Source organism: Halichoerus grypus, chromosome 6 (assembly GCF_964656455.1).
Source record: "Halichoerus grypus chromosome 6, mHalGry1.hap1.1, whole genome shotgun sequence".
NCBI lineage: Eukaryota > Metazoa > Chordata > Mammalia > Carnivora > Phocidae > Halichoerus > Halichoerus grypus.
This window is the reverse complement of record NC_135717.1, coordinates 148,330,460-148,351,144: the sequence shown is the minus strand read 5'-3', so window position 1 is coordinate 148,351,144 and position 20,685 is coordinate 148,330,460. Positions and strand designations below refer to the sequence as shown.

The 20,685-nt window shown below is 40.2% G+C and overlaps 1 protein-coding gene across 4 annotated transcripts in view; it reads left to right on the top strand.

The window, feature by feature from the left end:
- Positions 1-831: 831 nt before the first annotated feature.
- Positions 832-20,685, top strand: part of KITLG (KIT ligand) — an 86,413-nt gene continuing 66,559 nt past the window's right edge. The window contains exons 1-2 of one of the 4 annotated variants that reach the window (XM_078076396.1): positions 832-1,436; positions 12,323-12,449. In XM_078076396.1, the coding sequence (XP_077932522.1) occupies positions 12,429-12,449 (21 nt within the window). In that variant the 5' untranslated portion in view covers positions 832-1,436; positions 12,323-12,428. Of the gene's footprint in view, positions 1,437-1,530; positions 2,008-12,322; positions 12,450-20,685 lie in introns of those variants that run through there. The other 3 variants (XM_078076397.1, XM_078076398.1, XM_078076395.1) reach the window with 3 other exon arrangements.

Here is a 20,685-nt window from a genome sequence, read left to right as displayed (position 1 = left end):
TATTTTTTAACAAAGGCACACTGAACTAATTAATGCAAATTTGGAATCCTACTCTCATTAAAATACCTAATTCCTAAATTTATACATTATTCTTGTTCCCAAAAATTATTGATGTTATGTCTGGTTAACATTTTCTTTTAAAAAATTAACACAATTCTTTTTAATGGTCTCCAGTTACAAGAACGAAAATAGAAGGGTTTTGGAGAGGCAATAAAATACTTGTTCTAAGTATTTTTTTAAAGGCTATATAGCCAGAGGGCTCCGAATTCAAATTAAGTTGTACCATTTACTAGCTGTGGTTTGGGAAAATTGACCTAAGCCTCTGTTTCATCATCCATAAAAATGGGAATAAAAATGATAGGACCTATGCAATAGATTTGAGGAAAAGATTTACTAAAAGAATCTACCAAAAGTCCTATGCATGACACCTGGTATGTAATTAAGTGCATCACATAATGGTGTTAGCTATTATCACTGTTTTTTCATTATCTTTCTAATTTCGAATATATCTCTAACAAAAAAGTACAACTTTCAAACACTTGCTGTTATCGACCTGCACATTTAATAATCTATGGCTTCTCTTTTAATGTTAATTTCTAAAGAAGCAGCAGTAAACCATTCTGAAAATAGCATCTCCCTTAGCAATACTTAACCCCGAGTCAACAATTTTTTAATTATAAATATTCATTGACTAAATTATTAAAAAAGAAAATAGAGGAGATAAGACAATGGCCTAACTACAGATTCAGATTCCAGTTAAGCTCCCCCACCCCACCCCCGCCCCCAAGGCGGGGCGGGCTGAATTCTTTGCTAGGCACCCAGTGAACTCTTCTAGCGAACCGCCCCAGTGTAAAAGGGGGGAGCTCCCAGCTCTCGCTAGCGCGCGTCTGTCCCCGGGCGGTGCCAGGTGAACCCCGGCGGAGCTGAGAGGCCGAGCTGGGACTCGCTGCACCCGGCACGCGGCGCTAGAGGCGGCTGCAGGTTAAGCTTCACCCTCGGCGCCCCCGTGGCTTCTCTCTGGTGTGCGCCCGCGGCAGCCAGGCGAGGGGAAGCGCTTGGCCTGATTTGTTCAACTTCGGGGGCATTGGCCGCGCTCTGGCTGCCCTCTCGGGTCTCCCCCCCGCGCCCCTGCCCCGTCTCGCTTCCCCAGGGCTCCGGAAGGGAAGGAGGCGTGTCCGGAGCAGGCGGGCGGGACCGGTATAAAAGTGTTGGCGGCGCGCCGGCCCAGGCTTCACTTGCCGCCTTGTGCCGGGACGAGGAGCGCCGCGGGCAGCACGGGCCGTGGAGAGGGCGCTGCGCTCGGGCTACCCAATGCGTGGACTAGCTGCAGCCGCTGCTCGTGCAATATGCTGGAGCTCCAGAACATCTAAACGGAGTCGCCACACCGCTGCCTGGGCTGGATCACCGCGCTGCCTTTCCTTATGAAGAAGACACAAGTGAGTAGGGCGCGCCGGGAGCTTGCCGGCTCTCCTAGAAAATCGCGCCCGGAGCCTGGGAGAGGCCGGCTGGTCTCGGCACCGGCTGCCGGGGCGTGTGGGGCTGTGCCCGCGGGACGAGCCAAGAGGTTGAGAGGGAGGCGGGCGTGGCGTGCGAGTCGGAGCCGCCCTGGCCGGTGAGCCAGAGAGAAGGAGTGGGAGCGATGAGAGGGAGCTGGTGTCAAGTTTGGAGCCGCTGCCGTTAAGTTTGGAGCTGTCAGTCGGGAACCGCAGTTCCTGTAAAATGGAAGGATCTGCTCTTTGGCCGGAGAGTTAAGTTACCACGAGAAGGCATTTCTTTGCACGGGAGATATTTTCCCGTGGATTCCGGGAGATTACAAAACAGCTCCCAGCGCACCACGCTCGCTCACTCTCGAACCCAGGTTTTTGTGCAGCCCCGAGGTGGGCGCGGGGCTCGTGCGGACTCGGGTGCAGTCGCTCCTTAGCAGCGGCGCTCCGCAGGGCGGAGAACCTGCCCGGCCAGCCCGGGAAACTTGGCTCTGCGCCGTCTTTGCCAGGTTTGCGGCTGTGGGTGAGTTTCCAGGGAGCCATAGATGGGGGGTAATACCACCACATTGCACCCACCTTCTTCCAGTACAGAAGAGAAAAAAGTTTGTTGTGATTTTGTTTTGTTTTTTTAAATAGGCACCTCTAATGATAGTTATTGAGGTAATTTCCCAGGGCAGCTAAATTGTGCATTATACATAAACACTGTGAGTAAAGCACCGCCCAGGGGTACAATTAGAATTTTTTTTTCCCCCTTGAAGCAGATATCTGGCTTACAGTTTGGAAAGGGCTGCCATGGTACTCCCACTCAGAGTTCCTTTCTCCATGGCAGTTCTTACCTCTTCCCACTTCTCCCCTTAGGAATTTATCTGTGTATCTGCCCCGAGTTGGGTAAAGCTGCCCTTTCACCCCCCAAGAGGATCTATCAGAGATTGCAATTCCGAGGGGCTGGAAGTGGTGGGGATAAAAGGAAATTGAGAATTTGTCCAAATCGTCTGTTTAGAATGAAGGTATCCATGTGCTGAAAATGCTTTACTGAATGAATTGGTTCCTATCCTATTTTAAATTGATGTGTGGGCCTGGGAAATGTACACATTCAGAAGGAAGTAGGAAGAATGGAGCCCAATGCACAGGTGGAAAGGGCAGGGGGAAGGGACGTTTCCTGGCAGAAAGGTTTGTGCAGTCTGGAGGGCAGCTGCCCAAGACTAAGGAGGGGAGCACATGTTCCTGGGGCAAGCAGGTTAGTTTATAGGCAAAGCATTGAACACCACACCCAGGATCACCACACTGTGCTGTTGAAATGTGAATGTTAGAGACTGGCACCAAAAGAAAAAGTTGTAATGTAATTATTTGACTTGTACAAGCTTTTTGCTTTGTGGAATAATAAGGGCAGGGGACCAATTCTTGTTACAGTAGCATCTCACCTGAATGGTAGTGGTGAGAGCCGGTGGAGAAACCGCTACCTTCTAGTTCAGGAAAAAAAAAAAAGCCTAAACCTTCTTATTTAAACAAGAACACAGGAGACAGATCAGGTTAATGTCCAACACTCCAAAGGGAGACGATGTACTACCATGTCACTTTGAGAGTCAGGAGGATTGATGATCCTTGCACCCTTGCTTTGCAAAACAAATGTGAGCTCTGTAATCTCCTTTCTCGCTTTGATTAAATGGCTGTGTAAATCGGATTACATGGAATAATTCCATTGAAAACTAGAAAGAGGTTGATCTAGCCTGAAACGCTGTGGCGTTAGTGACTCAGTGCTGCCGACCAGGGACATTTGAGACTAAGTATTTTAGAAATGTGACCTGCTCCAACCAAGTTAAAGTGCAAGCCCTTGGGGGATCTTGCTGATGTTAAAGGATTTGCAGGCAAAGGAGGGCAGTGCCCTTGTTGAATGAAGGCATTCATTGCCTGGGATCTAATGACCTTCAAGGTTTCCTTTAAGGATACTTCTAGCAATTCCACATTCTTGCCACTGCAAAGGAAGACACTTGGAAATAGTAGGAAATAAATAAAATCATGGAAATAGGGGAGGGGGATTAGATCCTCCTTCAAATTGTTAATTTTCCTAATCCAAAAGTTAGAAAGAAATTTTCTGTGCAATTTCTATGTGGATGGAGAATAGCATAAGGAAATTAGACATTAGTAAGTAAGGTCATTTGTTCTACTGCATCTAATGTTATCCTTGCCAGGGAGGAATGTCTATTAATGTTCAACAGTTTAAGTAATCATTTATGAATATGGCATCAATACCAGAGTTCTATCATAAGGCAATGATTCTGTACGTTTCCGTTACCCAAGATACAAAATGAGAATTTAATAATAGCAATATGAATAATAAGTTTTAACTTGAATTGTAATTTCTCCAAGAATCCCAGAGACACACAGGCATTCTGGCTTTTCACTCAAGCCAAGTAAGTGTGGAAATTCCATCAACAACCACTTGGGGTTTGATAAATGATTCTGTCATTTATTTAGCTTGGGTGATGGACTTTAGTATTTGGAAAAGAATTAAACGGGCAATAGTCCTTAGGAGCAATTGTAACAATAAATTGAGTCAGGAGCCTACAGAAATGAATGTGCTTTGCATCTTTCTGATTGTATTTTATTCATATTGTGTGGTTTTACAGTTTCTGAAGAGAATTGTGGCACTGGTTTAGAAAGAACATCTATTTCAGTATGTAGTTGTTTTTTTCAATGTAATGCTCTGATATACTGGTATATTAAATAACAATTGTGCAGCATATTTGGCAAGACCAATTAGAAAAGAGCTGTCAGTTTAATGGGCCTCACGCCATGTTTATCAATGTTGTACTTATATTTTAGTTTTGAGATGGTTTGTGAGAGTTTTCATGACTGCTGTCAGTTTTAGAAATACTAAAACAGGAAAAATTCATCTTGCAAACAGTGTAGAAAGGCCATTTTAGGCACACATTAATTCTCAGAAGAGAAACAAATAGAATGCTTGTTAGTTTATGTTATTCCAAAGAAAATTGGAATATGTCTTTTTTTGTCTTCATGAAATTTGTCATCTATGTGATGATGCAAGTTTTTAGAAAAAAATTAACATTTATGAAAAGAGCATTTTTAAATTTTGTCCTTAAAGTCACTCAATTTGGAATGCATGCTTTGAATAATTCTAATTTATATACTTTTAATTGATACATTCTGCCAAGACTTTAAAAGTGCTAAGTCAGTTACATTTAATAGAAAACAAGGAAAGTAACCATATGGAAATCTGAGGGCCTGAGCCAAACCAGTTAAAATTGCTAAATTTTATTTATGTCTAACTACCAATTTGAAGATAGCAATTGTGTCACATTTTTTTCTTTAATTATAAATGACTGAAATTCTTCCATCACTATAAATAACATAAAAAAAAAAAATTCCTGCCTAAATAGCTAGTCAGAATATTGGAGGAAAGTTTCTTGCATGGTCCATTGAACCCCATTGCATGTGCCTTCCCCATCCGTGTCTAGGGAGTACCTAAGCTATAATGGAAAGATCCTAGGCTCTTGCTTTTGAAGACTTAAATTCTGATTTCTGTTTTACCACTGGTAAAACAAATGACCCTCAGGCAAATGGTTAAACTTCTTAGGATTTACAGTTTATAATCTGTATGATGATTATCAAGTAGTTATAAAGATTCTTCTCATGTGATGATTGTAAAGAATTAAACAAAATTTTATATAGGTCTTTATCCCAGCACAGTGGCTTACTGTAGTTACAATCAGAATTTATTGCCCCTGAGAAGAGAATCGCCTTGCCGGCAACTTAATAAGCCAGTGAAAAACTGGCTATTGCGTCTAAATGATGCTTAACCAGCAAAGCAGAGAGACCAAGTTTTTATAAAATCTGGACCTATGGATTCAGTGCCTCCCATTATAGGTTGTTATCTGTTTACAGACTGTGATTAACACACATCAAACTAGGATTGTGTGAAAACAAAGGCACTATGTGGCATGAGCGATGTTTAACCTTTCAAGTTTTTCTTTAAAGGTAAAACTAAATAAGAGCATTAGAATTGAAAATAAAAGTAGAAACTGGAAATATTGTTACCATATCTGATTCAGTTCCATACTTCCAGACTCTTGCTTTCTAAGTTGCCTCCGTATGATTCTGAGAGTTTATTGTAGACTAAAGATACTTGCTTTCCTGAGGGAGGCCACGCATTCATTTCTGCAGGGTGTCCTTAACCTGGCAACATGCAGTAACTTTTTTTTTTTTCATTATGCAAGTTTGTAAGATTTTTTTTTTGCCTTTCTCGATTACCTTAATGCTCCCCTTTGTAAATTAGGGTGTAAAGCATTTGGATATAAATCTGAGGAATGATCTTTTGTTTTCCAGTACATGAATCATGAGCAGCTGCAAGAGACTTGGTGTTAGTCACCTGTGTAATCAGAACAGTTTATAAAACAAATTGAGGGAACACCAGGATGCTTTTATAATCTATGCTGTTTTCAGAGTTATTTTGTATAGACTTCATTTCATAGAAACCATTGACTATAGCCTTACCAATTTATAGATGCAGCAAGATGTTTTTGCCTTTTCACTTAAGTATGTGTATACTAAAAACTGTTTACAAAGGTTAAGAGTTTGAGAAAATTGTCATTATTTCATCTCTACCTATTTCCTTCCGTCCAGAAAAAAGGAGATGGGTGGGGGTGGGTGATTTTCTTATAATTAGGCCTCGTGGTTCTTTTTTTAAAATCACAATGTATGTCATCTAAAGAAAGACTGTTCTTTATGTAGCTCTCTTTCTCTTTTGGCTACATTTTACTATTTTTCTAGGTTGCCACATTGACTTGGATATTAGGGGATGGAGTTCTTTTACTAGCCCAGATACTAAGTTGTATGACTTGGGAAGGCCTTTTAATCTCTTCCAACTTGGATTTCCTCAACTGTAATGTGAGAAGGTAGGAGTAGGTGATTTCTAAGCACCTTCCAGTTCTAAAATTTTCGATTTCTAAGATACTAGTAAAAGAGGTTTGAACCACATGGCATTTAAGCTTCCTTTGATTTGGAGATTTATGTAGCCATTGCTTTGGTTTGGTGTGAATGCAAATTATAACCATTGTTTTATAATTATGAACCGGTCAATGGGGAGAAATGAAAGAGATTTAAGTTATAGGACGTTGTACTTTTAGCCATTTCACCTACTACTTGATAATTCTCTATAATAAGAATGATATTTATACTTCCTATTTTAGCAATATCCATAGTTGAAGAGGATCTTTCTCTCTTCTTACCTTTAAATTCTCTAGGGGAGGAAGAATCCTAAGGCAAGGTCAGACAGCCAGAGGAGGTACGCTTACAAAAGGTAATGAATGCCTCCCAGTATTTGCTTCTCTTTGCTGCCCCTGCAGTCTCCAGCATCTATGTGCAGGGAGTGGAAAATGGAGAGAATCTGGTCATGCAGGAGAAGTTTTAGTGGGCAGAATCAGAGGAATGGGTCCTATTCAGTGCAGATCTGGCTCCAGTCTTGCCCAAGTCTTGGGCAAGTCTTGGGCAAGTCATGGGCAAGTCACAGGCAAGTCTCTGAGTGGTAGTAGTATTACTGTGAATCGCACCCTAGAGTTAATCCTGAGAAGATAGTGAAGAGGAGGCGTCTGTAGCTGGATGCACAGAAGCTGAAAAAAGAGGGAGTAGCCCTTTTGCTTGAGGGAAAAGACAGTTTCCGTGGATGACCCTTGGCCGAGTCTTTCCTTGCCCTGGCTTTTTGCAGATCTACTACAGTCTTTGGAACACCTCTCGCCTGTCCGCCTGCCTTCTTTCCTTAGCTTCTCTCTAAAACTGACATTAGCTGAGGTTTGGGGCAAACCTAGTAGCCAGCAAGAGGTTTTCCTTAGCAGTCAGGAGCGATGACAGTCCTTTTCTTGTTGTTGACATGAGAATATTAGAAGATCAGTTGGACCTCTCCTCCAGACAACGGACCATGGATTCCTCAGAAAATATGGTCATGACAATGACAGTAGGCTCTTCTACTCTAAATGCCTGCAGAGTCAAGTGAGCTCTACCTACTAAAACAGACAAAACAAAAGGCAGAGATCCAGAGAGTTAAACATATAGCAGTAGCTATATACCAGCGACCTGGATGCAGGAATTCAGCACTTGACTTTGTAGGCGTAGCTATTGCTTTGGGGCTTTGAGTGCTGAGGATTAGAACGCGGTCTTGATGGGGGCAGTTAGGGTTCCTTTTCTTTGTTCCTGGTGCCCAGACCGGCAGCTCAAAAATCCAGCAGTCGCCTTGCAAAGAATGCCTTGCTCCCGTGGAAAAGGGCAAGAACAAGAGCAAACCCACTGCCAGTGCTCACTTGAAAAAGCAAGCCTTGGTCTCTTTCACCTTTACAGAAAGGGCGGTCCCCACTGCATAATGTGCCTCCCCCTGCAGACTTGGGAGGCAAGAGCACAGCCCAGAGGGGGCCCTTGTGTTTGTCTTGTATACACACACTCTGTCGCCCTTTCCGGAGCAAAAGTTCATCTTCTGAACAAAAGCCCCGTAGGTGCTGAGAATTTTTCCCTCTTTTTTTTTTTTTTTTTTTACCTTGACATAAAATCTCTGAAGCCAATGACCTTTCCATTTTAAGTGCCTTGACTAAACTCCAGGACGGAGACTCCTCTCATAATTGGCTTGTTTCTCCTCATGTAAGCGTTTGAACGGTATAGTAACCAGCTCACCTATAGAAATGACAATTTAATAGTGGCTGTCTATTGTAAGGGTCCCTCTTGTGCAGTTTTCCACTGCTTCTTGGGGTCCCTTTCTCAATGCCCTCCTAAGCAACTGCCTTGTGAAAACACACAGATTCCTTGATTTCCAAGAAGAGTGTTGAAGAGAAAGTGGGTTGTGTTATAAAGGCCTTGCACCCCTCCTGGGATGTGTTGTCCATGTGGATGGCTATCAAAATTTATATTCACTGCAGACCTTCAGATGAGAGCAGAGGGAGGAAGGGTGGCAAGGTTTCATATGAAATGGTTTCTAATGTGATCTCGAAAACCCAAGGATTACAAAACAAGCCTTGGCAGTCACACATCATTATTTAGGGTTCTGTGTCAACCTACATTTTACTGCTTCTGAAATAGTCAACACATTAGGGATTTACGTTTTTGATGATCAACTAAAGCTTCCTGTGATTGCTTTAGTTTGGATCTTCTGGTGATTTTAGAAAACTGCTCTATTTATTTGGCCCTGCCCAGACATCTCTGATGTGTTGTTCCATTAAGTAGAGGACGGACCAACACGTTATTTGACTGCTTGTTAGAAAGATAAATTATCATAGTAGAGGAGGGTGGCTGGTGCTTTCTGCCTCCAGGTGGTCTAAAATGGGCACTTAACTGCAGGAATAAAAAGGGAGCTTGAAAACATTCGCAAAAAATGAAAAGCAGGTTATTAGCATGTTTTTAATATTAGATGAAATAAATTCTATGTAGAAAAGCCACAGGGCCACAAAACAGGGTTTCTATAATTCTTGTTTTGGCAATAATTGTAACAGGTTTTTTTTTTTTTTTTTTTTAAGTTTTAAAATTTTTCATTTTTTTAACCCCTGCCCAGGAAAATATTTTTAAGATTTTAGTACATTTGTTTATAATGTTCCATGACCATAGTACTATGTCTTAACAATATTTAGAAAATAGTAGACATCCCCCCACTATTTGAAACTTGGATCTTTTTTACTCCTAAACATTTCAATACACTTTTAAATCCCAAACTGATTTGACCATTATTTGTACTTCTGTACAAATGTCACACACAAATGATTCAGCCTGAAGAAAGGAAATTTACTGTAGTTCTGTGTCAAGTGTTTGACATTTAAATGTGTGGCTGTTTTAAATAGTTTCCGTCACTGTTTTATAAAATCAAATCACCCTCATACTAAGTTCATGCCAAATGGCACTTAGTAGAAAACTGTTCCAAGATCAATTAATTCATAGAACTTTTCTTCTGGGAGGTAGGTACTATTTTTTCAAATCCCATTTCACAGATGAGGAAACTGAGATAAGGTCTTTCTTCTGCCAACTCCAAGTGGTTATTGCCAAGACTAACACCCAAAGAGATTCAGCTGGCCCAACCACAGTGAATCCATGAGGCTTATTCAGTACCCCAAAGATATACATTCTGTTTATAGAAACATTGAATCAAAAAAGAAAAGCAGTTCAGATATTAAAACAGCTGCCAATGATATTAATTTGGACAACAGGGGCGCCCGGGTGGCTCGGTCATTAAGCGTCTGCCTTCGGCTCAGGTCATGATCCCAGGGTCCTGGGATCGAGCCCCGCATCGGGCTCCCTGCTCAGCGGAAGCCTGCTTCTCCCTCTCCCACTCCCCCTGCTTGTGTTCCTGCTCTCACTATCTGTCAAATAAATAAATAAAATCTTTAAAAAAAAAATTTGGACAACAAAAATTTCATGATTCTAGTTGCCTAGCAGAGTGGCTTATATATAGTAGATGCTTAGTAAATACATATTGAATGTTGTGGAATGAGTAGATACCTGATTCAGGTTGTTCAGTGCTGATATATTTTTAAGAAGCTTTTTTTTTTTTAACAGAAGGCAAATTTTAATTACCATACTGAGTCTATTATACAAACATGTGTTTGGTTGATGATTGGAAGGGCTAGTTGGTTCACCATTTGCAGCATTAATTTTCAGTGAATATGCAATATCATTTACTAACCAAAACAGGAGACCATGCAAGAAAATAGAAAACATTGGATTGAGTTCTACATCAAATATATTCTTGGTTCTGCCACTTATTATCTGTATGACTTGTAGTAAGTGTTTTTCTCTGAACTTTACTTTCCTGATCTTTAAAATGGGTGCAGAAATAACTACCTATCATAGTATTGATGTGATGATTAAGTAAGATAGTGTCTAACAGTACAGTGACTTGCACTTAGTAAATAATCATTTCATTCTCTGCTAGATTAGTGAATCATGGAGCATTACCGCAAATCCACATGCTATAGGGAATAAATTCATTATTAGTAATACCTGGCTTTGGCTATAAGACTTGCATTCTAAATAAATGAATTAAAATAATCCTTAGAGATTAATGCCTTAACTGCCTTATTTATATATTATCTACTTTATTTATTTAACACTCATAAGCACTCTTAGTAAATTCAAAAAAATTTTCCCCCAATTTGATCTCCTTTACCTTTCTTCCCTTTCTGAGAAAGGAAACAGTTGTACAAAATAGGCCAAAAGACAAGTTGCTTAACAAGAGAAAGAATAGCTTATTGAATAAGGAAATGATATGACTAGTTAATAAGTTAGTATCTGGCTGCTCACCATGGATGAGGCACCATGCCACAGACGGCACAGGTATCTCATTTGATTCTAGTAAAAAGAAAAAAAAAGAAAGAAAATGTTAAGAAGGAGATATTGATTTTTTTAAACAAATACGGAAACTAAAGTTCAGAGATATTAAGAAAATTTGCCCAAGATTAAAAGGAAAAAAAATGCAAGTAAGTGGAAGAGCTTGGTTTACAAACCAAGCCTGTCTAATTCTAAAGACTAGATTCCTCCTAACCACTGCAATAGAATGCACCCATATTTAAGTGTAAATGTACGTATCCATGCGATCTGAAAGACCTGAGCTTGTGTGTGTGTAGATGATGTCTTTTAATCTTATATGGGCAAGACTGAGAACAGGCAAAGTTGAGTGTCTGCATGAGGGACCAGTGCTTCTGACCACCACCTCCTCAGCACTACCCAGGAGCGTAAATGGTTGTGATGAGCAACAAGACTCCCACAAGTCAGGGAGCCTGGGCTTGGTCACCAGCCTCTTCCACCCCTGTGTCCTTAGCCATCAAATGCAGGCCTCATCTGTTGTGAGGGAGGCCCCCCCTTAGAAACTTTAAAAATGCCTTTTACTTTATGGAATTAAGAATTACTGCCAAATCCTTGGTGTCTTTCAAAGAAAATGATACTGTTTTTGGCAGAGGGCAGATTTTAAAATATTTTAAAATTGTGTTTCAAAAAATTTCTTGGGGGGAAAAAAGTGATGCATCAGGGATTACTTTAATCAGTTTGCTCTGACCCTCTTTCATGCTATTTTTGAAGACAATTTTAAGTGGCTGTGATCATATTAGAAAACTATTTAATAATAATGTCCTTATGCTTATGTCTGGCTTTTAAAACCATCAGCCATCTAAGTTGTGACCTTTGCTTTGTAATTCCTTGTCAGTTCAGTCCAAGTGCATGAACAGTAAAAATCATTTTCTACCCTGATGTTTTGATTGTTTAAACAAATGACTGTCCGAGTACCCTTATGAGCGGTATCACTATGTAACTTAGTAATACTCTATTGGAAATGAAAGTGTTAGCTAGAAGGAATCATTTGAGAGCAGGTGAAGGAGACAACAGAACAGAGGTGTGATGGACCAAACAGACACCAGTTAGATGGCCTGCTTTGGTTGGCTAAGCACGTAATCCTGAGCCTCAGTTTCCCCAACTGCTGAACAGGCAGACCAATAGTACCTTTCTCAAAGGTGGTTATGAAGATTAAATTAAATAATCCACAAAAATCCCTTAGTCCAGTGCCTGGCACATTGGAAATACTAAATCAAACATTTGCTATTATAATGAGCATTAAACAAATGGTAAGTTTATCAATATCAATGACTTCTCTTAATTGCAAAGTCTCCACTGTCAGCATGAAAGGGAAAGTTGAAGCCGTTCATCCAGATAAGTCAGGCTTCAGATTCACTTTAGTCCTGAATAATTTGATTGTTTTCATTCCCTACTTTAACAAAAATGGAAAAAGAGCTAAATGTGCATAATTATAATTGCAAGATAGTTTACCTAGGAGCAAAGTTACTTCTTTCTATCATGTGCCCAAGGTCACAGAGCTAATACGAGGTAGAGCTGCTTTATGAACCAGGCGGTCTGGAACCAGAGTCTGCATTCCTAAACTCTGTGCTACACCTGGAACTGGAGGGACAGAACATGAGTCCTTTCCATGAATTGGTGAGTGATTTCCTATTTTCCCTATCTGGGAGGAGAAGTCATTTTCAGCATCAGCAGAAATATAGCCACTTGTCAAGGGAAAGTGAAAAGAGTTTTTGTGTCAGAGCTCCTAAAGCTTTCCCTCTGGCTTTTGATTCTAGCTTGCTGAGGGATCTTAGGTAAATTATTCAACTTTGCTTTACCTTTTCTTACCCAGAATTTTCTCTTCCATAAAATAATAATTCTTAGCAGCTTTCCTTCCTGCCTCTCTCATCTCTTTTCCTCCCTCCAACCCCATCCTTTCCTTGTTTTCCCCCTTCCTTACTTTTTTAACTTAGAAATAGTATGTTGTGTACCTGCTTTGTGATTGTCACTCGCAGAATTACACTATTATAAATAATTTTCAGGCTTAACACATTTTCCTACTATATTGTTAAGCACAAAATTATATGTTTGTGCAAAAGTGCTTGACTCATTGGCCTCAAAGATACTTGAAAGAGCACAGACTTTGGGGTTAGAAGGAGGCCCAAGTCCTAGCTCTGTTATTCACCAAGATTGTGTGCATGTTATTAACATTCTTTCTTTAGGCCTTGATGTTCTCATATGTATAATGGAGTATTATGGGTAATAGTATGCAGTTGGAAGAATACAAAGATTAAATGAGATAATATATGGAAGTTCGCTGACCCAGAACTGATGTTTGATAGGTGGTATCCGTAATCTTTTGGGCTGTATTTTACCAGCAAAAGATTAGTATACATCAGACTATGTACTGTTTTGGTTTGTTCCATTTGTGTGGTGGCTATAATAATTTAAAAATCTGTTGTCATTGAAAAGCAGAGATTATGGGTGATTATGGGAAATGGGATTATGAAATGGTAAACTGAGATTAGTAAGGGGTCTGGATCAGGGTCAGCACCCTCCTTTGTAACTACGGATGCTGACATAGGTCTTGACTACCTCACAAGCTTGTGTGTGTGTGAGAGAGAGGTAATTACTAGAGTAGTGCTCTGTAGACTGTGCTGTTTTACTCAGGGGCTTAGGGTCATATTATTATTCTAAGCCTTGAGTGATAAAAAAAATTCAAACTTTCCAAATCCTTAAAAGCTTTGTGTTTATTAATGTCTTCCAGAATAAGCCTGAAACAACTTTATGTATAGTGTGTAGTGATAGCTTTGGAGACTCCTGGATCTGCAGTCACCTTTTCAGATTGGATGACTTTGAGTCACTTAATTCTTGTAACATTCTGATTATCTCATTTGTAAAATGAAGTTTATAATAGTGTCTAATTCCTCAGATGGTTGTGAGGATTAAATGAGCCAAATACCCAGGCAAATGCTAGTTGCTTTCAAGCAAAATGCATTTTTGCGTTCAAAACATTTTTTTCCTGTGTTTAATTTAATACTGTGTCAGAATCAACAGTTTGGGAGTGTTTTCAGTATGAATTCAGGTTTTATTTTCTTGTAGGTAATTGTGTTTCAAGAGTAAGGGCTTGATTGTCCAGGTTAATCTTCAAGTAAGTTTTGTGTCAATCAAGACAGATCTTCAGGTAAACAAGCATTACATTCTTTGACAGAACATGAAACCATTATGTTCCTTTGATGGAGTGCTGACTTGTTTAAGCATTTGTGAAAGACTAAAAACAGCTCCTGTTTTCTGACAGTGTATAATCTTAAGGCAGTTTCTAGAGGTTTCTTGACTGAATCTTTGATCATCGCTACCTCTGTGATTAAATAACCAATCTAGAAATGTGTGAAGTAATTTTGGGTTCAGTTCAGAGTAGATCTAACACAGAAACTTGAACCAAGACTGTGAAACCAAGGAGCAAAATTTCTTTTAAATGCTAATATATACAACGTCCATTATTTTCAAACTCAAAGGAGAACAGGATGGAATCACTGACATACATTATTTTTGTTAAGTGATTTAGGAGGAGAGCTGGAGTACAAGGGATCTTGTACTTGCATCTTTCTCTGAAAATCTGTGTCCTGGCATTTGAGGGGTTCTGCAGGAACATCAGAACAAGAATTTGCTAACACTGAAGATCATGTCTTGGTTTTAACTATGTGGCATTGGTGTTTTAGTCCCTCCAAGGGTGTCCATTTCATTATCTAACAAAACAAATGGTGATTTCTGTCATTTCAAAAGTTCTAATGCACACAATCTAGAGTGATTAGAGGAAGTCTCACTATGTAACTACTCTGGTTAAAATCCTCCCCTGACTTTTCATTATGAGCAGGATAAAGTCCAAACCCTCAATGCACTACACAGAGTTCTCTGATTTGGTTGTTGCTTATTTCCACCGCTCTGAGTGGTGCATTTTATTACAGTGTCATCTAATAACGTACAGTGGTACGGTGATGTACCTACCACACTGCACTTGGTCTTGAAGGTGCTGTGGGCCCTTCCTCATCCATCTGCCGTTTGTCTAGCTGAGACAGTCTCTCTTCTCAGAAGCCCTCTGTGATGTTTGTTTGCCCTTATTCTTCACTCCCACTTCCCTTGTGTTTAGTGATCTTACCCTGTACTTCCATAGCATTAAAAAAAAAAAAAATGGGGGCGCCTATGTGGCTCAGTTGGTTAAGCATCTGACTCTTGGTTTCAGCTCAGGTTGTGATCTCAGGGTCATGAGATCAAACCCCGCATCCTGCTCTATGTGAAGCAGGGAGTCTGCTTGAAATTCTTTCTCTCCCTCTCCCTTTGCCCCTCCCCCCAACTCACATGCTTGCGCACTCTCTCTCTCTCTAAAATAAATAAATCTTCTAAAAAAATCATACTGGACACCTGGGTGGCTCAGTCAGTTAAGTGTCTGCCTTTGGCTCAGGTCATGATCTCAGGGTCCTGGATTAAGCCCCACATTGGGCTCCCTGCTTGGTGAGGAGTCTGTTTCTCCCTCTGCCCACCCCCACTTGTACTTTCTTTCTCTCTCTCTCTGTCTCAAATAAATAAATAAAAAATCTTTAAAAAAATAAATAAAATCATATAGTGTGAAAACACTGTACTGAAATTATCTTCTTACTTACCTGTCTACCTGGCTAAATTGCCTCATAATTGGTATCTCCAGTTAGTGGCTCAGCACCAAAATCTTGGTAAAGATTTTCTGAACCAAAGTGTGATTAGATGTAGCATTCCGAACACCTATCAGTATTCTAAGAGTGGATCTGGGTATTTATCATCTTTATGCCTGCTGACCTCAGTTGATGTCTGACCTCAGTTGATATAAGGAGAGTGATTTGGAAGGTAGGAAGAACTTTAGAACATTACTATTATGCATTGATGTCAATAAGAAATACATATAACGTACCCTCAGCACTGGCCCACACAAACATACATTGTTCAAACCTAATTCTGTTTGGAGAGAGAAATGGGCCACTTAGGTTTGTTAGAAGAGCATGGAGACCATGGATTTAAAAAAAAAAAAAAAAAAAAGGAGGGTGGGCAAGTTGCTGGCCATCTTTAAGGAAATAATACAATAGGTTGAATGGCAAGTGCCAGTGAGTGTCTGCTAATTCAAGATGTATAGAAGGTTTAAGAGCCAGAAAAGATGTTAGACGTAATGCTGTTGCTGATAAAGAAAATACACACTTTATCTTCCCCCAATTCTCGCCATCTATGAGAGTGGTAGTGTGGATATTCCTCTTTGCAGAAGAAGAATATGAGCTTGGGGAGATTGGGCAACTTACTCCACATCTTAACATCTCGTCAGTCTTCAGACCTGGTGTGTTCGCTCCTAAGCCTTTGCTTCATACTGGTCTTTGTCATCTTGTATTGCCTAGATAGGGTGTTTTTCTTGATATATAATAATAGTAAGACTGTTGTAAATAGAGTAAACAGATTCTTCTTCCACAGCTTACCCGCATTCAAGATGCTTCCTTTTAGATTTTCTTTTCATAGTCTGTGCTAGTTAATAGTCAGTGCAGTAGACAAGGACAGGGTGTCCTATAGATTCAGACACTGATGTGTATAATCTCTATCTAGGAAAGTGAGGGAAGACAAATATGACAATAGAAGCTTTAGATGGTTCAATTTGAGTAGTTAAGAATTTAAGATGGGGTGGTTAAGGAATTTAGCAAAAAATGATGTTTCAGTACTTAAGATCAAAGATCTATTTACGTGTGGAGGAAGGTCGGAGAAGGAGTAATAAAAAGTGATGTTTTCACGTTTCTTCTGTGACGAGAATCCACCATGTTAGTGACCCAGAGAGGTAATATAACTGCCGTACAGCGCTGGAGTAGCAACATGTAGTGTACTTTAAAAACTTCCTAAAACTCTTTTGATGCCAAGTTTTCCAAGTTCTGAAGTTTGAAAGGTGGGTAAACTTGTAGCGTGGTCTATTTCTTTTTCTTTTTTTTTTTTTTTAATCAGGTTAGCTCAGTTTGGGGCATAGAACGAAAAAGTTAACAGTTCTGGACCCTATAAAACTTCTCAGATTTTAAGTAATTACTATATCACAAAGAGCAAAGTCTACCTCCTGCCCTAATTTGCAAGTGAAAGCTCCAAAAAGTACCCTAAATGAGAGCTAACACACAAAAATTAAACAATGAAGTAGATGTGCAAAATTATTTGTGCAGATTTGGCACTTAAATCCTACAGCAGCTGAAGCATATCTTTTAAATTTCACTTAGCTGGATGCACTGCTCACACAGGCCTCTCTTCACTTCCTGAGGAAGTAGATCCCCATTTTCCCCCCTATGGTGAGAGAGTCTCTGTGCTACCCAAGCAGTCCCCCTGTTTACATTTATTCCCCCATCCTCCTTTGATTCCCCAGCAAAGCAGCTGCTTTGAAAAGAAGCCCAAAGGATTATCTTGCAATTGGCTACCCACTCACCCTCTTTCCTGACCCAAGAAAAAGTTCCTTTTTTTTTTTCTCCCGGCATTATTTAGAGTAAGAACTTGAGGGTTTAAAGAATATTTTTTCATATTCTTTTTTTTTTTTTTAACTAGGGAATATTATCAAGTAAGCTTCCAAATCCAACTTGAGGGAGAATTTTAGAACACAAAATAGTTTACAGTTTACATTTCTTTTGAAGATGAACTCAGAATCCTTTTAAAAATTTTAAAAATCTATGATGCCAATACTTACATCCTGTTACATTGGAAAAGATCTTCTTTTTAATTTCTGTTGTACATCTTCCTTTCTCTACTGGATTTGGAGTCTCCTTCTACATAGTGGTATTATGGAAAATGCTAAGTATAATTTCATGAACATCATGGTGAAAAATCACAATAAAAGAGCCTGCCACTTATTATTGCATTTTCACACTAATAGGTACACCTAAAGCCTGTTTGGGGGGGGGCAGAGAGTGTCATTTGAGTCAGCTGATGAGTCCTCTGGCATGCAACTTTCTGTTTCTTACATCCAGGTCATGTGAGAGAGGAGCAGTAATAGTATGCCTCAGTTACTCTGAAGAAAGGTACCATTTTTACTCTTAAGTCAAACTAGGAATGGATCTGGATGACAAAAAAAACCACATTCAGTTCTATGAAGTTTTTTTGGCCTGCTTTAGTAGGTATAAGTCAACCATTGCTTTGGGAAGCCATAAGATTAGCATTTAAAAGCTGAACCTAATGTCATCACTTCTGAACATGTCTTCTCCCAAGTGAAGTCCTTTTCTCCGCATGTGTTCCCAGTGCAGAATCCCCATGAATATATATATATATTTTTTTTATTGGCTGCTTTAGAAATTTTGATCCATTGCAACTCATTGGGGAGACAGGGAGAAATTTATAGTTACCATATTCTGAATTCTAACTGAAGTACAGAGTTGTAGAATTCTCAGAGACTTCCATTGAACTTACTACAGCAAAGTACCTACATTCCAGATCTGTGGGGAGTTTTTTGTTGTGGTTTTGTTTTAATACCTGTTGGGTCAATAAGGGAAAGTAACTCCAAAATTGAACTTACCTAGTTCCTTTAGAGGGGGGATTCTGGGGACTTTACAGGAAGGTCAGCACTTTGGTCTATTATCCTACTTTGGCCACATCTGCTGGGAAAGGCATTTTTCTACTAGTTGTTCATTAAAAATTGTTTATTTAGCCCACATTGGGCTCTATGCTCAGCAGGGAGTCTGCTGGAGATTCACTCCCTCTGCCCCTCTCCCGCTTTGTGTGTGAGCTCTCTCTCTCTCTCTCTCAATTTTTTTTAAAGATTTATTTAGTATTTTTACTGCAAGACACTGTGCTAGAGGCTAGAAATATAATAGCAAAAATTATCTTGTTGCTGTGCTTCATGGAGCTTACAGTCTACCTTTGGTTTTATATCCTAATTTACCATTTTAGAGTAAGAACTTGAGGGTTTAAAGAATATTTTTTTGGAGCTAGAGAAGTATTTAAAGGCACAGAGAAAATGACTTGAAGTTCAAACCAAAAAGCCTTTAGCTGATGTCCCATTTTGAATAATTAAGACAATGTCACAACATTACTCAAACTTGTCGTTATGATTTAGCAGTTATTGGACCCTAGAGGGAGAAGTGCAGCAGTGGTTTATGGCCAGCTGATGAGTAAAACTCTTCTGTTTATCCTGTACTCATTCAACTAAAAAATATTTATGAGAGTCTTCTCTGTACTCAGCCCTGCTCTACCCACTCTGGACAAAACAGTGAGGCACTGAAAAGTACTGGCCTTATCGTGCTCCAACTCAAGTGCAGGAGACAAATTATAAGCAAAACTGGTGGGTGATGTTGCAATTCTGTTGTGTGAATGTGGACACCATCTGCTGAGAATTGAATCCTACATTATCCAGACCTCATCTGTGCCCCAGTTCCTAAACCCAAGCTTGTACTGTAACCATCATGGCCTGTTCTATAGAAGAGAGGATTTGAACTTTGTGGGTACTTCAGTGGCAATTTGCACTGCATGCAATCCACAAATGTGAAGGAGCATGCACTATGAGTGAGGGGCAGCTCAAGGTACTGGAGATAAAAGTGAAGAACAAGAATAATACAATTCTCATCCTCACACCATTGACATTCTTTTCAGTAGGGACAGGTGATCAAAAAGTCCACTAATTGGATAATGAAGATAATGTCCGATGAAAAGTGCTTCAGTGGAAATAAAACTGTGATATGAGAACGTTTGGGGCTACTTAAGATAGGTCACCTGGGAAGGTTTCTCTGAGCAGGTGGTGTTCACACTGAATCCTGAATGATGAGAAGGACTTGCCTTTGCAGAGCCCAAGAGGAGAAAGCTCACAGCAGCAAGTGCAAAGGGCCTATGGCAGGAATATATTTCAGGTGTTTCAGGGACAGAAAGGAGGCCGGTGTGGCTGTTGGGTCTGGTGGGGAGAGAAAGGGTTGTGTGCTAAGATATGAGCACGGAGGTAGGCAAGTTTACGTTAAATAGGGCCTGATAGGCCTTGATCAGCAGCTTGCATGTTGCTGTAAATGGAATAGAAGGGTATTCCGAGATTTTAAGCAGGCAGCAAGTGCTGTTTTATATTGCCAGAGAACCACGCTATTGTTAAGTAGCAAGCATGCAAGCAAAGGAGGCTAATTTAGCAGCCTTTGAAAGCCTCCTGGGCAGGAGTGGAGCTCGTACTCTAGCAGTACAGGAGGAGATGGAGAAAGGTGAATGTTGCAAGATTTATTTTGCTGGTAGAACTAGGATGTAACAGCCTGGCTGTGGAAATAGGGGAACAGGAAGAATCAAGGATGGGGCCCAGGGTTTTGGCTTGAACCACCGTGCTTCGTGCTTCGAGTTTGGGGATGCTTGTGCTAAGTGTGGTTGGAAAGATTGCAACAATAATAACCATGGAAGAATGGATAGGGGTGTGCGATTTGTCTGGTACTATACCAAGTGCTTTCCAACTAGAACTCCTTTTTGCCCTCAACAAGCCTGGGAAGTAGGTTCTACGATTAGGCCCATCTTGCCGGTGAGGAAACCAAAGCAGAGAAAGATGAAGTGACTTTTCAGAGGCCACAAGGCTGGTCAGCAGCAGAGTAGAGATTCAAAGTTGGGCTTCTCTGTGCATGAGTAAACACGAATGTTTTCTAAAACTGTCTTGAATTTATTACTGAAGCTCTAGTTGACTTTTGAAACTCTGCTGTTTAGGTTAACATTCACCCATTACCCAAACAGTTCAGCCTCACTTTTATACCGGGTCAAGATGGGCCTGCGTGCTTTGGGAGAGCTGATCCAAATCCAAGCCCTGGGGGAATTTCACAACCTCTTTATCCTCTTCCTGTGCTGATCTTTAATCTACAGGGAGCAGAACATACATGGAATGTGACCTTCACTATTAATACAACTTTTAGTTTTG